This window comes from Vicugna pacos, chromosome 12 (assembly GCF_048564905.1).
Source record: "Vicugna pacos chromosome 12, VicPac4, whole genome shotgun sequence".
In the NCBI taxonomy this organism is placed as follows: domain Eukaryota; kingdom Metazoa; phylum Chordata; class Mammalia; order Artiodactyla; family Camelidae; genus Vicugna; species Vicugna pacos.
Window position 1 is genome coordinate 26,122,264 of NC_132998.1, and position 19,671 is coordinate 26,141,934.

General features: G+C 43.8%; 1 protein-coding gene across 3 annotated transcripts in view; it reads right to left on the reverse strand.

The window, feature by feature from the left end:
- The window catches only part of ABTB3 (ankyrin repeat and BTB domain containing 3), a 320,336-nt gene that overhangs the window by 12,356 nt on the left and 288,309 nt on the right, over positions 1-19,671 (reverse strand). For all 3 annotated transcript variants that reach the window (XM_072973060.1, XM_072973059.1, XM_072973058.1), the window contains 3 exons: positions 10,382-10,487; positions 6,803-6,905; positions 4,660-4,741 (listed from right to left, as the gene is read on the reverse strand). In XM_072973060.1, coding sequence (XP_072829161.1) covers positions 4,660-4,741; positions 6,803-6,905; positions 10,382-10,487 — 291 coding nt within the window. The remainder of the gene's footprint in view (positions 1-4,659; positions 4,742-6,802; positions 6,906-10,381; positions 10,488-19,671) is intronic.

Here is a 19,671-nt window from a genome sequence, read left to right on the forward strand (position 1 = left end):
CCCGTTGCGTGGATGTACCACATTTTGTGTATCTATTCATTCATCAGCTGACGGACATTTGGGTGTTTTCCACTTCTTTGCTGTCATGAATACAGCTGCTAGGGATCAGTTTACTTTTTCAGATCTCATCTGCCACTCTGCCCTCTCTCCTCCTAATCTTGATAACATCTGCCTTTTATACTGTGACCACTCCCAACCATTTGCCTTTATCAGAACCTACCACCTTCTCTTTCACTCCTTTTGCCCACACTGCTCCCTATGCTGGGATGCCCTTCTCTTACCTACTTGTTGAACTCTGGTCCCCATTTCAGGATCCAGCTCAGTGATAACCTCTGTGAAGCCTCCTCAGACCTTTTAGCTATTTTCCACCGTGTGCTGGGCAGCACACCATCCACAACTGCAGAGTTATTTCCTGCTGGAGTCTGAGGGCATACACTGTGTCCTGTCTGTCTCTGCATCCCCAGTGCCTGCCTGTAGCAAGCGTACTTTAATCACGAATTCTCCCCTTCCTCATTTGTGTTAGGGTCTCCCGTGTACTGACCACCTGCCTGTAGCAGAGATGGTGGTGCTTAAATGCTGACAGCTGAGGCTTTGTGAAATGATAACAGGGCACTGTTTACCCTTCTCCCCTCTGTCACCCTGATGGGTCATAAGCATCTAAAACGCCATGTTGGCAAATGTTGGGATATTGGCTTTATTAAAATCAATTTATTCCCCTAGCACCTCTCTTTAATAAAAGCAATAATAGTAATGGTAAGAGCTATAATAATAACTGCCTCAAACACAGGGCCTCTCCAGTTACAAAGCGCTTCTCCATCATGATATCTCATTTCTTCAGGGTTGGGCTGCTGACTCGAAATGTTGCTTTTTAGTAGATGGAGATCCTGGGGCTAATGGAATTTAAATTGGGCTGTCTTGTGCCACCTTCAGACTCAGCCAGCACAAGCCTTTTCTGCAAGGGGGTGAAATGGACCCTTATTAGGCCAAAGGGACTGTTTCTGGAGTTATTTTTCTTGGCAGCTGCCAACCCGCATGAAGTAGGATTTAAACGGTGTACACAGCCTCATGGAGGCCCCGCTTCCAGGTGCAGCTTCAGCTGCATGGGGCTCTTGCCCGCGTGTGATGTTAAACAGTCTTGCAGGGAGGAAACTCAAAGCCATCTCATTTACTAAAATTCTTCTGTCAGCATGGAAGTGAAGTGAACAGGCCCCTGGGAGCCTGCTTCTGGGTCAGATTCAGCCCTACTTGGCTTATTTTGAGCCACAAATGAGGCTTTTCTTCTTTTTATGGGGAAGGGGCAGGCGCATGGAAAAGTCCTCGGGGCCTGCTAAATCTTCCCTGCCTATTACAGTAACTTGAGGCTAATGTGGCTGGGAAGCCTTCCCCAGTCAAAGCAATTACAGGCCTCCGATTTCTCTGGGGCCGAGCTTTCCCAGGTAGGTCTCTCACTCAATGAGTCCTTACAGCAAACATTTATTGAGTGCTTACTACAAACAGGGCTCTGATTACAGGTACCCTCCCCCAATTAGTCCCAGGTTTGATGGCTTAAGCTTCCCCTCCATGAGCACTGAGAGATGGGGGTGGGCAGTTTCCAGCATCTACCTTCTGCTCCAAACTCTAACGGGCCTGAGTTTCTTTCCTCAGGGCTGGGTGATTTTTAGGGAGGATCCAAGGCCCCACAGCCGGGAGGCAGTTAAGAGATCAGATCTGGGAATCAGCCATGCCTGGGTCTGACGCTCAGGTTAGCTGTGATGGGCAGTGGGAGCTCAGGTTCCTCCTTCCACCTCTCTGAGGCTGTGCCCTGTCTGTAGGCTGGGAGAAGAGCTACCTGGAGGGGCAGCTGGGAGGACTGAATGAGATGATGCAGGCAATGGTTCTCAGAGTGGGGTCCCTGGACCAGCGGCATCAGCATCACCTGGGTTCCAGTAAGAACTATGAATTCTTGGGCCCCACCCCAGGCCTACAGAATTAGGAACTCTGGGAGTGGGGCCCAGGATCTGCACTTTAAGCAAGTTTTCTGTGTCTTAACAAGCAACTCCCTCTACCCCACCACCAGGTCCACCAGAGATTCCAATGCCTACCAAGGTCCAAGAACCGCAGTAACTTAGAGCACTGGTTCTCCACCTAGGCTGCACACTGGTGATGGCAGAGGGAAGAGAATTCAAAATACTGATGTCTGGGCCGCAGCCCAGATTCTGATTTATAGCCTGGACATTGGGAATTTCCAAAGCCTCCCAGCTGACTCCACTGCGCAGCTGAGGCTGAGAACCACTGTTTGAGCCTTACACATAGCGCACAAGAAACGAGAGCTGCCCTCATCACTCTCCTGCTTTAGAATGGATGTTCCAGAACCAAGTACCTTGGCTTTGGCACCAGACAGACTGGGTTCAAATCCTGAGTCTGTCACTGCCTAGCATCAAGGATAAGTTCTCCGGCCCTCCGTTTCTCCATCTCTGAAAGTGGCAAGAATAATCCAGATAACTACATGCAAGCAAAGCTCAGTGCCTCATTCATTGTTGGAGTCTCATAAAGGTTTCTTCACTGCCCTCCCCACCCCTAACCCTAAAGTACAACAGCAGCTCCATGGAAACTTTCCGAGTCAAAGCCATCACCATTGTGGACAGAGCTGTGGCCAATTTGCTCTCAGTAGAAAATGTGGGGAGGGGCTGAGAAAAGAGGGAAATAGGCACTTGGGTGTCTGGGGGTGTGCTGATTCCCCAGCCCACCTTGGGGTTCTAGCCTCCTCTCTGCTACCTCTATCCCAGTGGGCCTTGTCCTTGGAAACCTCTTCAGCCTTTCCCTATTGCTTAGTCAAAAGTAACCAATTTCCTGGGGTATTGTGCTTAGGAGGGAGGTGGTTTATCAGTTATGGTATTGAAAAATAACAACCTACTTAAAAACTGCCAAGTCAATCATTTCCTCATATTGTCTTACTTGCTAATCTTGGCAAGAACTCATGTGATCAGGAATGATTAACTTTTAGTTTATGATTATGATAATGATGACCTTTTTAAAATGAGGAAAATGAGGCTCAGAGAAGAGTCTTGCCCATGGTTATTTGAGAAGGATTCTTTATTTTGAAGGATAACCAAAGGAATGCATCTCTAATGGTGGAAATAGAGGTACCTCAATGGGTTTTAGGGCTTTAGTGTGGGGGCATGGTGGCTTCCTGGCCGCCCTCTGAACAGCAGGATCTGGGGGACCAGGGTCAATAGTGGAAGGAAGAACCATCATCTGGCTTGCCACACTTGGCTTATACTACATGGTTCCAATGCATCTTTTCAGTCTCTAATATAACTTAAGACACAGCCAAATGGACTATAATCACTTTCCCTCAACTTCCCATTTTTGTGCCTTTGTTTATGCTGTTCCTTCCTCTGGAATACTTTCTCTTTCCTACTCACCAGATGAGGAAACTAAGGCTCAGAAAGGCTGGGCAATTTGTTCAAGGTCATATGAGGGACAATGATTTTAAACTGGGGAATGCAGCATTTAAATCCTGAAATGCAGCTCTGTCCTTCAGAGCCCAGATCAGGACCCCGGTCCCATGACCCTGGTCATAGCCATCTTTGCCTCTGGCTTATCTCTGAGTTGTCTCACCAACCCTCCTGGAACGTGAGTCTCTAGAGGGCCAGCCTGAGTCTTCCCCACTTGTGTTTTCTTCCTAAGGCTGTCCTTCCAGAACTGAACTGGAGGGAACAGGTCCTGTTCAGACCTCTCTAACTTCCATCCCCAGGTCATCCACATTGGCTCTGGGAGGACAGCATGGAGGGACCAAAATCTCCCAACAATCGCCCACCCACCTTGTGATGCAAGCAGCCCACCAGACTTCATGCCCAGATGACACTCGGAGCTCCAGAAATAGGGCTGCAAAGCTGGCTGGGGTGTGAATTTCTATCAGCTGCAAGAATGTCATTGTGGGGCAGGATTTATGAATCAGGCATGAAGGAAGGAGGAAAATGTAAGACAGTTGCTGTGCCCTCTCAGAGGTGCCCCACAAACCGAATCCATGGACGGTATCAACTTCCCCCAAACAGAGGGAGACATGTTAACATCATCTGGCCTTTGACAAACCTTCCTCTCCTATTTATGTACGTGAGGTTCAGACCAATGTTAAAATGACACTGGATTCCTTAAAGTCCACTGGTTCCTGATCACATGGGTTCAACCACATTTGGGGACTTCATACCTGCTGTTCTCTGCCTGGAATGTTCTAACCCCTTTCTTAAGCCTTAAGCTTCCCTATGGTTGGCCAGCTTCTCCCCAACCTTCAGTATTTCAGCTAACACTCCATCTAAGGGCCCTCCTCAGTCTCCCCAGTCTGAGCTGCCATAGCATGTTGGTTCACCCCTCTCTCACATGCACCCCACTTTATACCGAAATTGATCAGAGTTATCTCCTCCAGGCTGTGAGTCTCCAGGACAGGAATGTCCTTTATCCCTGTGTTCCCAGGGCCCAGCAGAGTGTCAGGTACATAGTAGGTGCTCAATTAATGCTGTGGGCATGAATGGATGGTAAATGGGAGGGGCACTGTGAAGACGAGGGTCAAGAGTGCCAGAGACTGAGGATGACTCAGTGCAGTGGCTGACACACACCAGTGTGGGACCCACCAGTGCTCTGCACCCACCAGTAGGGCTCCAGGCCACAGCAGGGGCTCACCTGGAAGATGGGGTACTTCACGTATCCAATCTCTATGCAGGTGCTGTCATTTGTTGGTTTGCTGGAGAGGAGTGCTTTGAACCTGAACAAGAATGCAAAAGAGCTAAGAAGACTCACCAACACATCCACAGCTTGCAAGAAACTCAGCTCTCGGGTGACAGAAACATGGAATATCTTGTATCTCCCTCACTTGGAAACACAATGACATATCCATAAGTTTCTTAATTTAATGCCCCTTCTCTGATATGATACCAATTTACCAAATCCAATTTAAAGTTAAAACTCTAAAGTTAAAAACAGCTTTTGGAACTGTTAAATTATTTCTCAAACAGGTGATTGGAGAAGAACAAATGCCTTTTAAAACCCTGTCCACCTTGCAGGGCCCATCACAAAGGCTTCCTCCTTTAAGGAGTCCTTCTTGACCTCAGGCTTCAAGCTCCTCTGGTGTCCACCGAGCTTACCAACTCCCTCTTCCCACCTCCCACACACCCTTTGCTCCAAGAGGACGGGGACTTCTGCCTTTCTGTCTCTGCTGCATCCTCAGAGCCTGCACCAGGCTGGACCTGATGCATCACAGGTATCTAATCAACATCTGTTGACTACCTAACGATCTCCCCACAGGTGACCTTCTGTCTAGGGTTTTAGATGCATATTCCTGCCACTGACTAAGCCAAGCTCCTTGTGGGTAAAGACCCAGTCAGCGCAATATACTGATACTCAATACATTTAGGAATAAGCCAAGATGTGCCTCTTTTTAAAAATTATACTTAAAGTTTGAAATAATTTTAGATTTATAAAAGAATTGCAAAGATAGTGCAAAGAGTTCCAGTATGCCCTTCCCCCAGCTTCCCCCAGTGTTAACAATCTACACAGCCATGGTACCTTTCTGAAACGAGGAAATTAACATTGGTACTATATTGATCTGGTTTTTCTATGGTTTTTCTATGGTTTCTATGAGAACCATGGAAAGGACAACGTATTTTTCTTGTGGTGGCAAAGCAGACACAGGGTATTTGGTTTTGGGGGGATACTGGAGATGCTAGGATGCTTTTAGGAACCAGGGAGTGTTGGCCACACACATTCATAAGCAAGCTGGAAGTGGGCTCTGTTTCTGGATCCCAGAGTCCCTACCCTCTACAGTCTGCCTCCTGCTCACTTCAGCATAACTCCTCTGCCCAGCTTCGTCTATTCCTGTTCAGGTCCTTGAATAATGTGGTTCTAAATGGTCAACTTCATCTCAATGCAAGTAGAAGGGAGGAGGAAGGGCCATAGCAGAGCTCGCAGGGATGGTATTATACTGTTGTCAGCTCCAGGTTAGGGAAACATAAAGTTCAGGACCTGTGTATTTCAAGTGGCTTACACCAAAGTTCCCTGATATTTGGAGAGTAGGACTTTGAAGGCTGCAGTGTATGAGCTGTCAGGGTGCACAAGGACACCTGGCTGAGGGAGCTACACTCCAACCCACGCTCTGCTCACGAAGCTCCATGCCTGGTACACACTCCATCTGTCCAGAGGAATGATGGCTTGTCTAAGCCCCACAAAAGCTGCTGATTATGCTAGTGTTTGCCCTGTACTCTTTTTTTTTCAAATTGTGATTAGAAAACACGTAACATAAAATTTCCTGTCTTAATCATTTTTAAGTGTAATGTTTATGAGAAGTATATTCACATCATTGTGCAACCTGTCTCTAGGACTCCCCCGTCCCCATTAAACAACAACTTCTCATTCCCCCTCCTCCAGCCCTGCAACCACCTTCTAGAGTCGATGACTCTAGGTTCATATAAATGGGAATCATGCATTATTTATCTTTTTGTGACAGGGGTATTTCATTGCATATAAAGTCCCCAGGTTCATTTATGTTGCAGCATATGTTGGAACTGCCTTCCTTTTTAGGGCTGAAAACACTCCATTTTTTTTTTTATCCATTCCTCCACTGATGGACTCCTTGATGACTTCCATCTTTTGTCTCTGAGAATCATGCTGCCTGAACGCAGGTGCACAAATGTCCTGTACTCTCCAGTTTTTGATTTTGAGAAGATAATCTGCCAGTTCTGTGATGATACCACCAAAATTGAATTTCAGAGAACAGTAAGAGCAATAACCACCCTCATAATTCAGTGCTTTCAAAATTGATGACACATACCTTGGAGAGGCTGTAAATAACAGCACTTTGTGAGCATAAAATGGTCTTCCTTCTACCAGAAAGGTAACATCTGACATTTCTTTATTGTTAAGGAAATGAGGATCTGGAACAGGAAAGGGAGAGAGGGCAGCTTTAGTGGAGAGAAGGGTGAGGTTTGGATTCCTCTTTTGGAAAATGCCCAGAAGAGCTGACAGGGAAGCCATGGCAATAACATAGTGGAGAGACACTGACCAAACAGGAGACAGAATCAATCAAAGGAATGCATCACTCAAATTCGATTTTTCATAGGGAATCTTCATAGCTTATTTGTGATTAAATGTAGCATCTCCCCTTAGAAGACTCGCCCATGGCCTGAGTTCAGATGGCTATCAGTTGTGGAAGGTGAACATCCACCCATCGGGCCTCTAGGAGGGTCACACATCCCCGCTTCGCTCCTCCTCCTCCAGCTCTACGCCCTCCCTGCCTGATGGAGGTGGTTCTGAAGGGCTGCCTCCTTGCTGCTGTGTTCCAGGTGATTCCAAACCCAAGCCCTTCTCTCAGGGTTAGAGGCAAATGAGCTGCTCGCCTGGCCTCATCTCCAAGACTAACAAAGAAGCTGTACAACTAGTCCTCTAGTACTCACTGAGCACTCACAACACGCCAGGCACTGTGCAAGCTGGCACTAACATGTGTAAACTCATTCAGTCCTGGGAGAGCAGGACCGCTGTCAGGTGTGCAGCTGGGGAAACTGAAGCCCAGAAGTTACAGTGACTCGGTCAGACTAGTGCAGCTGGAGCAGGCACGGTGTGCACTTGGACATTCTGACTCAAGGGCCTGAGTCGTTCATTCAGCACTAGGATCCTCCAATTTGCCTGCCATTTTAGCCATTTTTCCTGGGGCTACAGGAGGTGCCAGTCCTCAGCTCAGCACTTCCGTCTTGGGAAAATCCACCAACACCCTGTGCAACACTCCTACCCCTACCTGGCTCCACCCCACTTGGTTTCTAAGTCAGATCCCTGGCCTGGCCCCATTTTGTCCAGCCCCTGCTGTAATTTTGACCCAGAATTTGCCTTCCCGGCTGACTGTCCTCACTCAGCCTCTGTGTCGCCCCAGCTGGTGGTCCTGGGGGTCCTCAACTCATATTTCTCTGTCAGTACACAGACCCACCTCACCCATTCCCATTAAAAATGTTTTAATCTAAAACATATCCAAAAAGCATAAAAAGTCCAAATCACCTGTAATCCCATTATCTTTAAAATTTTTATTAAAATATATGACATTGTATATGTGCAAACTGTAACAATTCTACCTAATAAAACTGAAAAATGAAAAAAAAAGACAAAAAACAAATTTCTAAGACTATCCAGGTAAAGGGAAAACAGGCTAGAGGGGAAGGCCCCAGAGCTGACTAACACTCACTTCTCTACTTGCTTTAAAGACCATTAACAGTTTGGAGTGATTTTCTCCCTCTTCTCGATAACCTGCTTCCCTCTGTGCAGGCTTTCTCACTCCCACTGTCCACTTCCAAGTAGCACTTACCCCCCTAACCCCATCACTTCCTAAATGGCTAATATCTCCTACCTTTAGCTCTTCTTACTGTTCTCTCCTATAATTCATTGGAAGGGAAAGAGGACAATGTACTATAAAATTTAATCAGGCATATGCTCTCCAGTTTGCCATAGTCCCCACCACTCCCTACTGTATTACACCAAACTCATTTCATTCATTTATATGACCTGACTGGTCCTACAGAGATGCCAGTTTGGGATCTTTGCCACTACTCACTCTTTCCTTTAAAGCAGGCCCCTAAAGAACTACTATTTGGCAATCTTTACATTATCCCAGCTTGAAATGTATTGAAGATGCACTCTGTGCTCTCTATTTCACTTATTAATAACTATAATATACCCCTTTTCTTTCATATTGTGAGTTATGAGCCTCTCAGGTCTGCCTTTCTTCTCTTGGTGCTAACTCAGAATTCCAGTGCTTGGCCAGGAAACCAGGCCCTTTTAATTGGTGATCAAAAAATCTCAGCAAATTCAGGTGGAAAAAAATGTACCCTCCTCTCCTACAGCTGGAGGAAAGCAGATTTTATGCTGCATCATTGAAACAGCCCTGGCAAATGTTTACTCTAACAAGGATGTCTTGTAAGACACCAGACGTCAGAGATTATTGCCATGTCTTGGGAATGAAACCTTCAATCTCCAAATCTGTTAATTTGATCAGTCTTTATAATTTGTTGCCCTGATAGTATTGTAGTTAATATCTGTTTTCTAAAGGTATAACTGCTTGCTATTTTACAGTACATCCTGGTTTCCCACATGAATGGGCATAAAGAAAACCAGCCAGCCTTTGACTCTGCTAAATTTCTCACTTTAGCAAAAAAGTTGTAGCACTTAAATTAACACATTATTCATGAAAGGAATAAAAATAGTTTAAAACTGTTTCATAAATTCAGGCTTTTCACTAATTTAAACTAGCTAGTCTGTCTCAAAAGTAGGGGTTTTGCTAAAGGATAAGAGTTTTGCAGATGCTTCCATTTCTCCAATGTTTCCCAGCCTTGATAGGAAAACGAAACAGGAAGTAGGACAGTCCCCAACCTTCATCGGAAAGTGAATCCTTTAACTTTAATATTTTATAACTCCCCATGCAGCAAGAAGACAGGCCCTTGCCACAGAAGAGCTCTGTTTCAGGCTGATCAACCATGTTACAAGTGGACCCAGGATTCTCCGAATGAAATCAGTGCCTGATGGAACGTTTTCTTCTGGAAAATCCCAGCAGTCAGGACTGGAGCATGATGGGGTTACGGCTTGGGGGGAAACTGGGTTCAACCTCCAGTTCCAGCTGAACTCATGCTGCAGCCTCTGCAGAGCCTCCCTGTCTGCAGCCGTGACTCAGGTTGACACTGCCTGCCTCCTGCAGTGGCCCAGGGATTACTTGAGAGAGGGTAGGTCAGGGGCTTGGCTGGAGCCCGTTCAATGCAAGTGTCCAAGCAGAGTGAAAAGTGATGACTGCTACTCCGACGGGATTTTAGGGTGTTCAGTCTCCTCACTCAGGTACGGAGCCCTCATGAGCATGAGTGTGCGTGGTGTGTGTGTACATGGTGTGGGGAGGGGGTAACACTTGCTCGTCTCTCCTCCCAGTTCCCTGCATAAGGACTTCCATTAGGGGGACGCTTCTGGCCTGTCACTGTCCCCTGCATGTTCCATCTCAGGGAGGAGGGGCTTTTTAGAGGTGAGACTGGGAAGAGCAGACAGGCACAGAGCAGCTTCTTTGGGACTCTACCTGGTTGCCGGAAGTGCGTGGGCTCGGGAGGCCTGGGAGGTCTGTCACTGTCTGTGACTAGGGGAGAAAGGGGATCAATTGGAGGGACAAGGTATCGTCAAGTCTCCTTGTCCGCATCCCCAAGGTATGTTCTCCAAATAGTGTAATCACATAACAAAGGTGATATCCTAATCTCCACTTGCCTAACTCATGTATCCACCTGTTTGCCCCCCAACACTCCTACCTTCTTTTATGGTGTTTGCTTCCTCCCTGTCCTCAAGTCACAAAGCATCAGTGAAGCGCACGCAGGGCAGAGCCCGGGAAGCACTCACTTACCCAGGCGCGAGGTCTGTTTCCGTTTGATCTCTGTGAGCTTGGGGATCGGGTAGGGCCCATAGCAGTGAGTGAAGATGACACACAGTTGCTGGCTGATCACTTCGTTCTGTGGAAAAAGAACAGCTCACCTTGCTGGGGGCTGTGCACGACCTTATCCAAGCCATTTTGTGAGAACAGATCCACCCCTCTCCCCACCCCCAGGTGAGAGGAACCCACAGCCTTACTGCAGGTTCCAAGAGCAATTCCCTGGACATCACACGTTCACTTTGCCCAGCAGGCCCTGGATTTACTTTCTCTTTTTGTCCAGTCTCTTTCTAGTGGGTTCATTGGTGGAAGTTTAAGGTGTAATTAAATCCTTCTCTCTTGCTTCAATCACTTCTTCACTATCCATTGGAAAAAAAATTTTGTGACTCATAGAGTGGAAAATAAATTTTTACCCCAAACACACCTTTATTAATGTTCCAAAATTCTAGAAGCAGCTAATTATCCTGAAAATAGCAGCAGGAAGCCCTTTTCGGCCTGTGCCAGTGCCCTTCATTACAAAGACACAAACGCTCCTGATTCGGTTTTCTTCCGAATTTGATTCTGGTGCTGAGGCATTTCCGGATCCAGGAGTACTCAGCTGAATCACTTTCTCCAAAAAAAAGTGTGCGTGTGTGTGGGAGGACAGTTCTGCAATGCAAAACTACAGCTGCCCCAATTGCTCAGGGAGCCTGATTCTGATTGACCTCCGTCCTTCACGTTTTTTCCTCCTTTCCTGTTGGGGCCCACGCTGTTCATTAATCTCCCTCCAACTGCAGGTGTGCAGGAGGGCAGCCAGGACTCACAGCATTTGGATGCTTTTGAGTGGGTAAAGGCGGTTGAAATGAGGGGCTAAAACAGTGGTTAGATAGATAGGCATTTAAAATATATTAAGAAAAGTAGGCTATAACACAGTTTGTTTTATTTGGAAATAAAACCCTACATATATATTTGAGTTGACAGATATGTATAGCAAAAGATCTGGAAAAATAGAGTAGCTACCTCTGGGTGGGATTATGATGTTTTCTCTTTTCTTTTTAATCCATAGTTTCTACAACAAACAAGTGTTGATTTGGTAATAAAAACAATAAATGTTATTTTCGATTTTAAAAGATAGGTTTGGGACTACTACTGATGTCAGCAGTTCAAGCTATTCTGGAATCTACTTCACTGTGTTCCTGAAAGAGGATGACAGCTCAACAGAGGAAAAGAAAATCCAACCCTTTGATTAAAGTGGATGAGATCCTAGAAGGCGCCATGTTACCTCAGACAGGATCCATAGAGGTGCCTAGTGGGATGTAACCATATTGGACAGAAGGGATTCCACTTTCAAAGATGCTGCCTTATGACCAAAAGGTGTTACAAGCTCCTCTCACTTAACACACAGAGTGAGTGACTGTCTCATGGCTCCAGGTAGTGGTTTTCAAAGTGTGGTCCCCAGAACAGTGGCATCAGCATTCCCTGGGAGCTTGTTAGAAATGCACACCCTCAGGCCCTGTCCCAGATCTTCTGACTCAGAAACGATGGGGGTGGGGCCCAGCAATCAATATTCTACCAAGTCTTCTGGTGATACTGATGCTCCCTTAGGTTTGAGAACCACAAGTTTCATGTACTGAAATTCTGTCTTGGGCTAGGGGCTGTAAATTTGTTTCCTCTGGTCTCAAGCCATGCCACACAAATGTGCTTCCATTGACCAGAGGCAGCAGTATCTCCTGGGGGCTTGCAAGAAATGCAGACTCTCACCCTAGGCCCACTGAATCAGAATCCACATTAACACGCTCTACAGGTGACTCCCAGGCATACTAGTGCTGGAGGTGCCCTGTGTGGTAGGCAGAATTATGGTCCCTAGAAGATTGCAGGCTCTAATCCCTGGGACTGTCAATGTCATGAGATACCAAACCTGTGAGTAGATTCTCTTTCAGGGCAAAAGGGACTTGGTGGGAGTAATGAAGGTCACTAACTAGATGACCTTAAAAGAGGGTGATTACTTTGGATTATCCGGGTAGGCCCAATGTAATCACAGGAGCCTTTAAAATTAGAGGTGGAAGATGAATTCAGAAGGGATGGGGGAGAAGAGGAAGCCAGAGGGATTGGAACCTGAGAAGGACCTGATGCACTGTTGCTTGAAGGCAGTGGATCCACTTGGTGACTTGAGAGGGAATGCAGGCACTGACACTAGGAGCAAAGTGTGACCCCCAGCTGACTCCCAGCAAGGAAATGGGACCCAGTTCTACAACCACAAGGAACTGAATTCTACCCAAGCCTGAACGAGCTTGCAAACGGATTCTGCCCCAGTGTCTCTAGAAAGGAACCCAGCCCTGATTTTGGTCCTGTGAGACCCTAAGCAGAGAACCTAGCCAAGACACTGTGCCTGGACTTCTGACCCATGGAAACCATGAGATAGTAAACAGCATTTTATTACTGCAGCAATAGAAACTAATATATTACATCTAGATTTTGCTTCAAGTATTTCATCATCACTGTGACCCCAGAGCGCCAGACACACTGTGGATGCTCAAAAAGTAATTGCAAATCACAAGAAAGACAAGACCTGTGACCCACGAGACGCTATGTGCAGACCACGTGACCAATGGCGCTGGTCTCACTGTCTGCACTTGGGTTTGTCTTTGGAGCCTTGCTGGTGAGTCAGACCCTGCCTCACCACCTTGGTGCAGGGAGGAATGAAGATCCACTGCTTGGACTTGGTGATCCTTAAGAGAGGTCTGAGCAACCAGTGGACCCTTCTGTGGGGCTTTTTTTTTTTTTGGTGGTGGTAGTTATTTAATTCAGTTCAGCAGGTATTTACTAAGCATCTTAAGAGGTGACCTGCACTATGAAAGGAGCTGTACTGGGGCCAACAGAGCAAGATCCTGTCTCTCTAGGAACTCACAGCTTGGCCTTGCTTCCTAACTTCAATATGTCCTAACTTCAACCTAAGAAGGGAAAGATAAGGGCTGGCAACGTCTGTTCAAATGTTCAGTCCCTAAATACTTAGGAACTATCTGGGAGGAGCATAACTCCCTACTCCAAAGTGAGGGATGCATATCACAAATCGATTCCAAAGAGCAGTCTGGAAAGTGTGGGAGGTGGAAAAGAGTAAGGTTGTGATGGAGAAACTTGGCGAACAGTACCTCAGTCATGTGACCAAGGTCATCGTCACCAGTGATCATTCATACTGATAGTATGAACCCTTGATATGATGAGAATGGTACTTTACTTCTATGATCTTCCTCCCCAAACCCACGACTTCAGTCTAAATCATGAGACAAATGTTGCATATTCCACTAGAGGGACGTCCTGTAAAATATTTGACCAGTACTCCTCAAGAAATGTCAAGGGCATCAAAAACAAGGGAAGTCTGAGAAACTATTAGCCAAGAGAAGCCTAAAGAGGCATGACAACTAAATATAACGTGCTGTCCTGAACGCAATCCTGGAGCGGAAAAAGACAGTAGATACAAACTGAGGAAGTAGGAATAAAGTGTGGAATTTAGCTAACAATAATGGATCAATGTTGGTTCACTAATTATAACAAACATCCCACACTAACATAAGATGTTAATGGAGGAAAGCAGGTGAGGGGTTGTATGGGAACTCTCTGTGCTATCTTCTCAATTTTTCTGTAAATCTAAAGTCATTCCAAAAAATGAAGTCTATTATTAAATAAAAGTCTGCCTAAATAGGAGACAGAATAAGTATGATGAAAGCACTAGAAGTTCAGGAGAGAAAGTGAAAGAGGAAGGGTTGAGGGTTAAAGTGGACATCAACAGTTCCCTGGGCTTGATTAATTCATCCCTCAAAGGTTCATGGGGGAGAGTATAGCTCAGCGGTAGAGTGCATGCTTTGCAGGCACAAGGTCTTGGGTTCAATCCTCAATATGTCCATTTGAAAAAAAAAAGGTTCACAAATGTAAACTTTTCCCCACGCGCTAAGCTATGCCGCCACCCATTCATGAATTCTTTCTTCAAATATTTATTGAGCATCTGCTAACTGCCAGGCACTGGCAAGGCCCTGAGTGTTGGCAGCTGTGAAGGAAGATGGTGATGAGACGGACACCAGCACCAAAGATGCTGTCATTTCCAAGGCTTCCTGTCCACTTCTCTTTCAGAGACCAGGGCCCCAGGAGAAGACTCTGCACTGTGTCCTTGAACTGAGTCAGATGCCCACACTCACCTCTGAGCGGCACGTTTCAGCTTGGTGCTCTTAGGTCGGCTCTGACCTGGGAGGTGGGGCAGCCCGGAGAGGGAGGCCTGGACTGGGAGGGGCGGGCCTGGCCAGGCCCAAGTACACAGCAGCAGGTTAGCAGTTGGTACTGGCATGCCACTGGGTACGTTCAGGTCTTTCATGGAAAATGCTGAGTATGTATTCCTGTAGGATGAACTCGGGACCTTGGGACTCAGAACTGTGCAGCTCCATAGAACTAAACGGGAGTGAAGTGAAGTTCCTAACACCACAGTTACCGGGAGACCCTCCTGAGAGGGACTCCTGTGGTTTCAGGGCTGATCTCTTTCCCTTCCTCCTCTGACCCCTCACTCCTCTCCTAAAAAGATACTGAAACACTTTCTTTTCTTCACAAAGGAGTGCTAGGATTGATCCCAAAGTCCATTTTCAGGTGGCTTGGGTAGGGGTTCTTTGCAGTGGTTAAAACAGGGACAAGGAGGCCAAATGGGGCTGGGTCCCAGTCCTGGCTCCTCATTCACTAGCTCTGTGACCTTCGGAAAGTTACTCACCCTCTCTGAGCTTTGGTGATCTCTTCCAAAGTGGATTTAAAAAATGCCTGCTTGGTGAGGTTGCTATGAGAGCTAAAGATGGTACCAGTACACCATTAAGTTGAATCAAAGGGAAGTGCTGAGATCTGACCATTTTTTTAACCCACCAGAATCAAGAGAATGTGGAATTACTGTTACTTTCTGGAGACACTGGCAGTCCACCATCAACAGTGATTTCTCCCTATAGAGGCCTCTCCCTTGGGATGTGCTAGGCTGACCTGCAAGCAGTGAGTCTCTCTGTGCTGTTGCACACCCGGTACAGGTGGAGGTGGGAAGGGTCCTCACCCTCAGAAGACTCCATGCATGCAGCCCTAGGTCTCTCACACATTCCCTGATCTAGAGTTGTGCATAAGATGAAACTGAACAGACAATAAAATTAAATGTCTTTAAGTAGTTATCCATGTGTTTTGATATGAACCTTCTAGTCACAGCAAGTGATGAGGGTTTTTGAATTATGGTAGTAATATAATGTTTCCTTTCTAAATACATTTAAGGGAAGATAAGTTGATTTAAAGAAGAATATCAAGCACATAGAAACCAGTGAAAAATATCCTTTAAGCATGAAAGGGGACTCAGACATTATGAGATGAAGGAAAACTAGGAGAATTTGTCACCAGAAGACCTATTCTAAAAGAAGAGCTGAAGAAAGTTCTCTAAACAGAAAGGAAAGGATAGAAGGACTCTTGGGATATCAGGAAGAAAGAACATGGTAAGCAAAAATATGGGTAAACATAATAGGTTATCTTTCTCCTCGAGTTTTCTAATTGTGGTTGGTGCAGAAATGATAAGTGTCTGATGTGGTTCTAAATATATGTGTAGATTAAATATTTCAAGATAATTATGTCATAAGTTGGGGAGGGTAAGGGGACATAAAGGGAAGTAAGGTTTTTATACTTCACTTGAACTGGCGAAACAATGATACCAGTAGACTGTGATGGTTTATATATATGTTATATAATACTGCAAGCAACCACTAAAAAAACTGTACGAAGAGATACACTCAGAAACACTACAGACAAATAAAAACGGAATTTTAAAAATGTTCAAGAAGCTCACAGGAAGGAAAAGAAAAGAGAAAAACAAAAGGCAGAGGGACCAAACAAAACAAAAAATAAGATGGTAGGCTTAAGTCCTAATTGAATAAAATATTAATGGTCTTGATACACCAATTAAAAGACAGAGACTGGCAGAGTAGATGAAAAGCCCAACTATATGCTTTTTACAAGAAGCTCACTTCAAATCTAGAGAAATAGGCAAGTGGAGAGTAAAGAATGGAAAAAAATGTATCACATGAACACTAATCAAAGGAAAGCAGGAGTGGCTATATTAATATTAGATAAAGTAAACTTCAGAGCAAAGAAAATTAGCAGAAGCAGAGAGGGACATTATATAATGATTTTAATACCCCTCTCTCAACTGATAGAATAACTAGACAGAAAACCTGTAGGATGCGGAAAAACTCAACAATACCATCAACCAAAAAGCATCTTACTGACAGTTATGGAACACTCCACTCACCTACAGCAGAACAGTATTTTTAATACCCATGAAACATATACCAAGATACACCATATCCTGAGCCATAAAACCAAACTCAAAATTTTAAATGGATTGAAGTAATATAGAATGTGTTCTCTGACCACAATGGAATCAAACTAGAAATCAATAAGAGAAGAATAACAGGAAAATCTCCAAACACTTGGAAACTAAACAACATATTTCTAAATAATTCATAAGTCAAAAAGGAAGTTCCAAGGGAAATAAAAAATACACTGAACTGAATGAAAATGAGAAGAAAACATATCAAAATCTGTGGTATACAGCCAGAGTAAAGCTGAGAAAATATATGTATAGCATCAAATGTGTATGTAAGAAAAGAGGAAAAGTCTTAAATTAATAATCTAAGCTTTTACCTAAGGAACCTGGAAAGGGGAGGGTATAGCTCATTAGCAGAGTGCATGCCTAGCATGCACAAGGTCCTGGGTTCAATCTCTAGTACCTCCATTTAAACAAACATACAAACCTAATTACCACCCCCTCCCAAAAAATAAAGGAAAAAAAGAAAAAAAAACCTGGAAAAAGAAAAGCAAAATAAACCCAAAGCAAGCAAATAGTAAAGATAAGAGCAGCAATCAATGAAATTTAAAATGAGAGTAGTAAAGACATAAATTAACAAAATCAGGATTTTGTTAAAAACAGGGATTATCACTACAGACTCTGTAGACACCAGAAGGATAATAAGGGAATATGATGAACAATCCTACACACGTAAATCTGACAACATAGATGAAATAAACCAATTTCCTGAAAAACACAAAGTACCCCAACTTACTTAATATTAAGTCGATAATTTGAATAAGTCTATAACAATTAAATGAATTTGTAATGAAAAAAAAAAAAACTCCCTTCAAGGAAATCCCCAAGCCCAGATTGAAAAGGAAGAAATAAAACCATTTCTACATGCAGATGACATGCTTATCTAAGAAGAAAATCCAAATCAATCTACAAAAAACTCCTGGAACTAATAGATGAATTCAGCAAGGTCACAGGATACAAGATAAACAACAAAACAACAAAAATCAATTATATTTCTATATGCTAGCAATGAACACATGGACAACAAATTAAAAACATAGTATCATTTACAATTGCTAAAAAAAGAAACACTCATGTGTAAATCCAACGAAACATGTCTAGGACTTGTATCCTGAAAACTCACAATACTGATGCAAGAAATCAAGGAAGATCTAAATACACTGCGAGACATACCATGTTTGTGGACTTAAAGACTTAGTAAAGATGTCAATTCTCCCTAAATTGATAAAGAGATTTAACACAATTCCTATCAAAATCTCAGCGAGATTTTTGTTATTGTTGTTGATATGGCAAATTTTTTCTAAAATTTATATGGAAAGACAAAGAACTAACATAGCTAAATAAACTTTGTAAAAGAAGAATAAAATGGGAGGGACCAACCTACCCAATTTTAAGAGTTATTTTATAGCTATAGTAATCAAGACTGTGGTAATGGTGGAGGGACAGACACATAGATCAACGGAACAGAATGGAAAATCCAGAACAGACCCACACAAACATACCTAACCGACTTGACAAAGGTGCAAAAATAATTTGACGAAGGAGAGTCTTCTCAGTAAATGGTGATGGAGCAGTCAAACATCCACTGGCAAAAACTCCCCAAACCAAAAAAACCCCAAACCCAAACCAAAAACAAAACAATTTTTATCTAAATTCCATACCTCATACAAAAATTAACTCAAAATGAAAATGAATCACAGACTTAAGTGTAAAACATAGAACTATAAAACTTCTAGAAAAAAATGCAGGAGAAATCTTAATAATTTAGGGCTAGGCAAAGCATTCTTATACTTGACACCAAAAGCAAAATCTCCAAAAGCAGGAAAAACTGATAAATATGACTTCCTCAAAATTAAAAGCTCTGTGAAAGAGACTGTTAAGAGGATAAAAAGACAAGCTACAGAGTGGGACAAAGTATTTGCAAACCATGTATTTGACAAAAGACTTGGTACCTAGAATATACAAAGAACTCTAAAAATCCAACAGTGAAAAAACAACAATTTAATTAGGTCCTGGGCAAAAGATACAAAGACATTTCACTGAAGAGGATATACAGATGGCAAATAAGCACATGAAAATATGTTCAACATCATTAGCCATTTAGGGAAATGCAAATTCAAAGCACAGTAAGATAAGATACCACTTACACATTGATCAGAATGGCTACGATAAAAAATAGCAATAGCACCAAACAGTAAGGATGTGGAGAAACTGGATTACTCACACTTTTGCTGGTGGGGATGTAAAATAGGACAGCCACTCTCAAAAACAGTTTAGCAGTTTCTTTAAAACTAAACATGCAACTACCATACAACCCAGCAATTGCACTCCTGGGCATTTATTCCGGAGAAATGAAGACTCATGGTCACATCGAAAACCTGTGCAGGAATGTTTATAACAGCTTTATTTGTAATAGCTCAGAAATGGAAACAACTCAGAAGATGTCCTTCAGTGGGTGACTGGGTAATAAACTACTGATCAGTCCATTTCACAGAGTACTACTTAGCAATGAAAAGAGACAAACTATAAACACATGCACAGACCTGGAGGAATCTTCAGAGAACTATGCTGAATCAGAGATTTCAATCCTAAAAAGTTACATACTGTGTTATTCCACTTAAATCACATTCTTGAAATGACAAAATTAGAGAAATGGAGACCAGATGAGAGGTTACTGGGGAAGGGGGTAGGGGCAGAAGGGATATGGGTGTGGCTATAAAAGGAGGGATTTTTATGGTGATGGAAATTTTCTGCATGTTGACTGCATCATGTCAATATCTTGGTTGTGATATTTAACTATCATTTTATAAGATATGTAGGAAACAAAGTATCTCTATTTTTTTCTTACAACTTCATGAGACTCTACAATTGCCTCAAAATAAATGTAATTAAAAAAACTCAAATA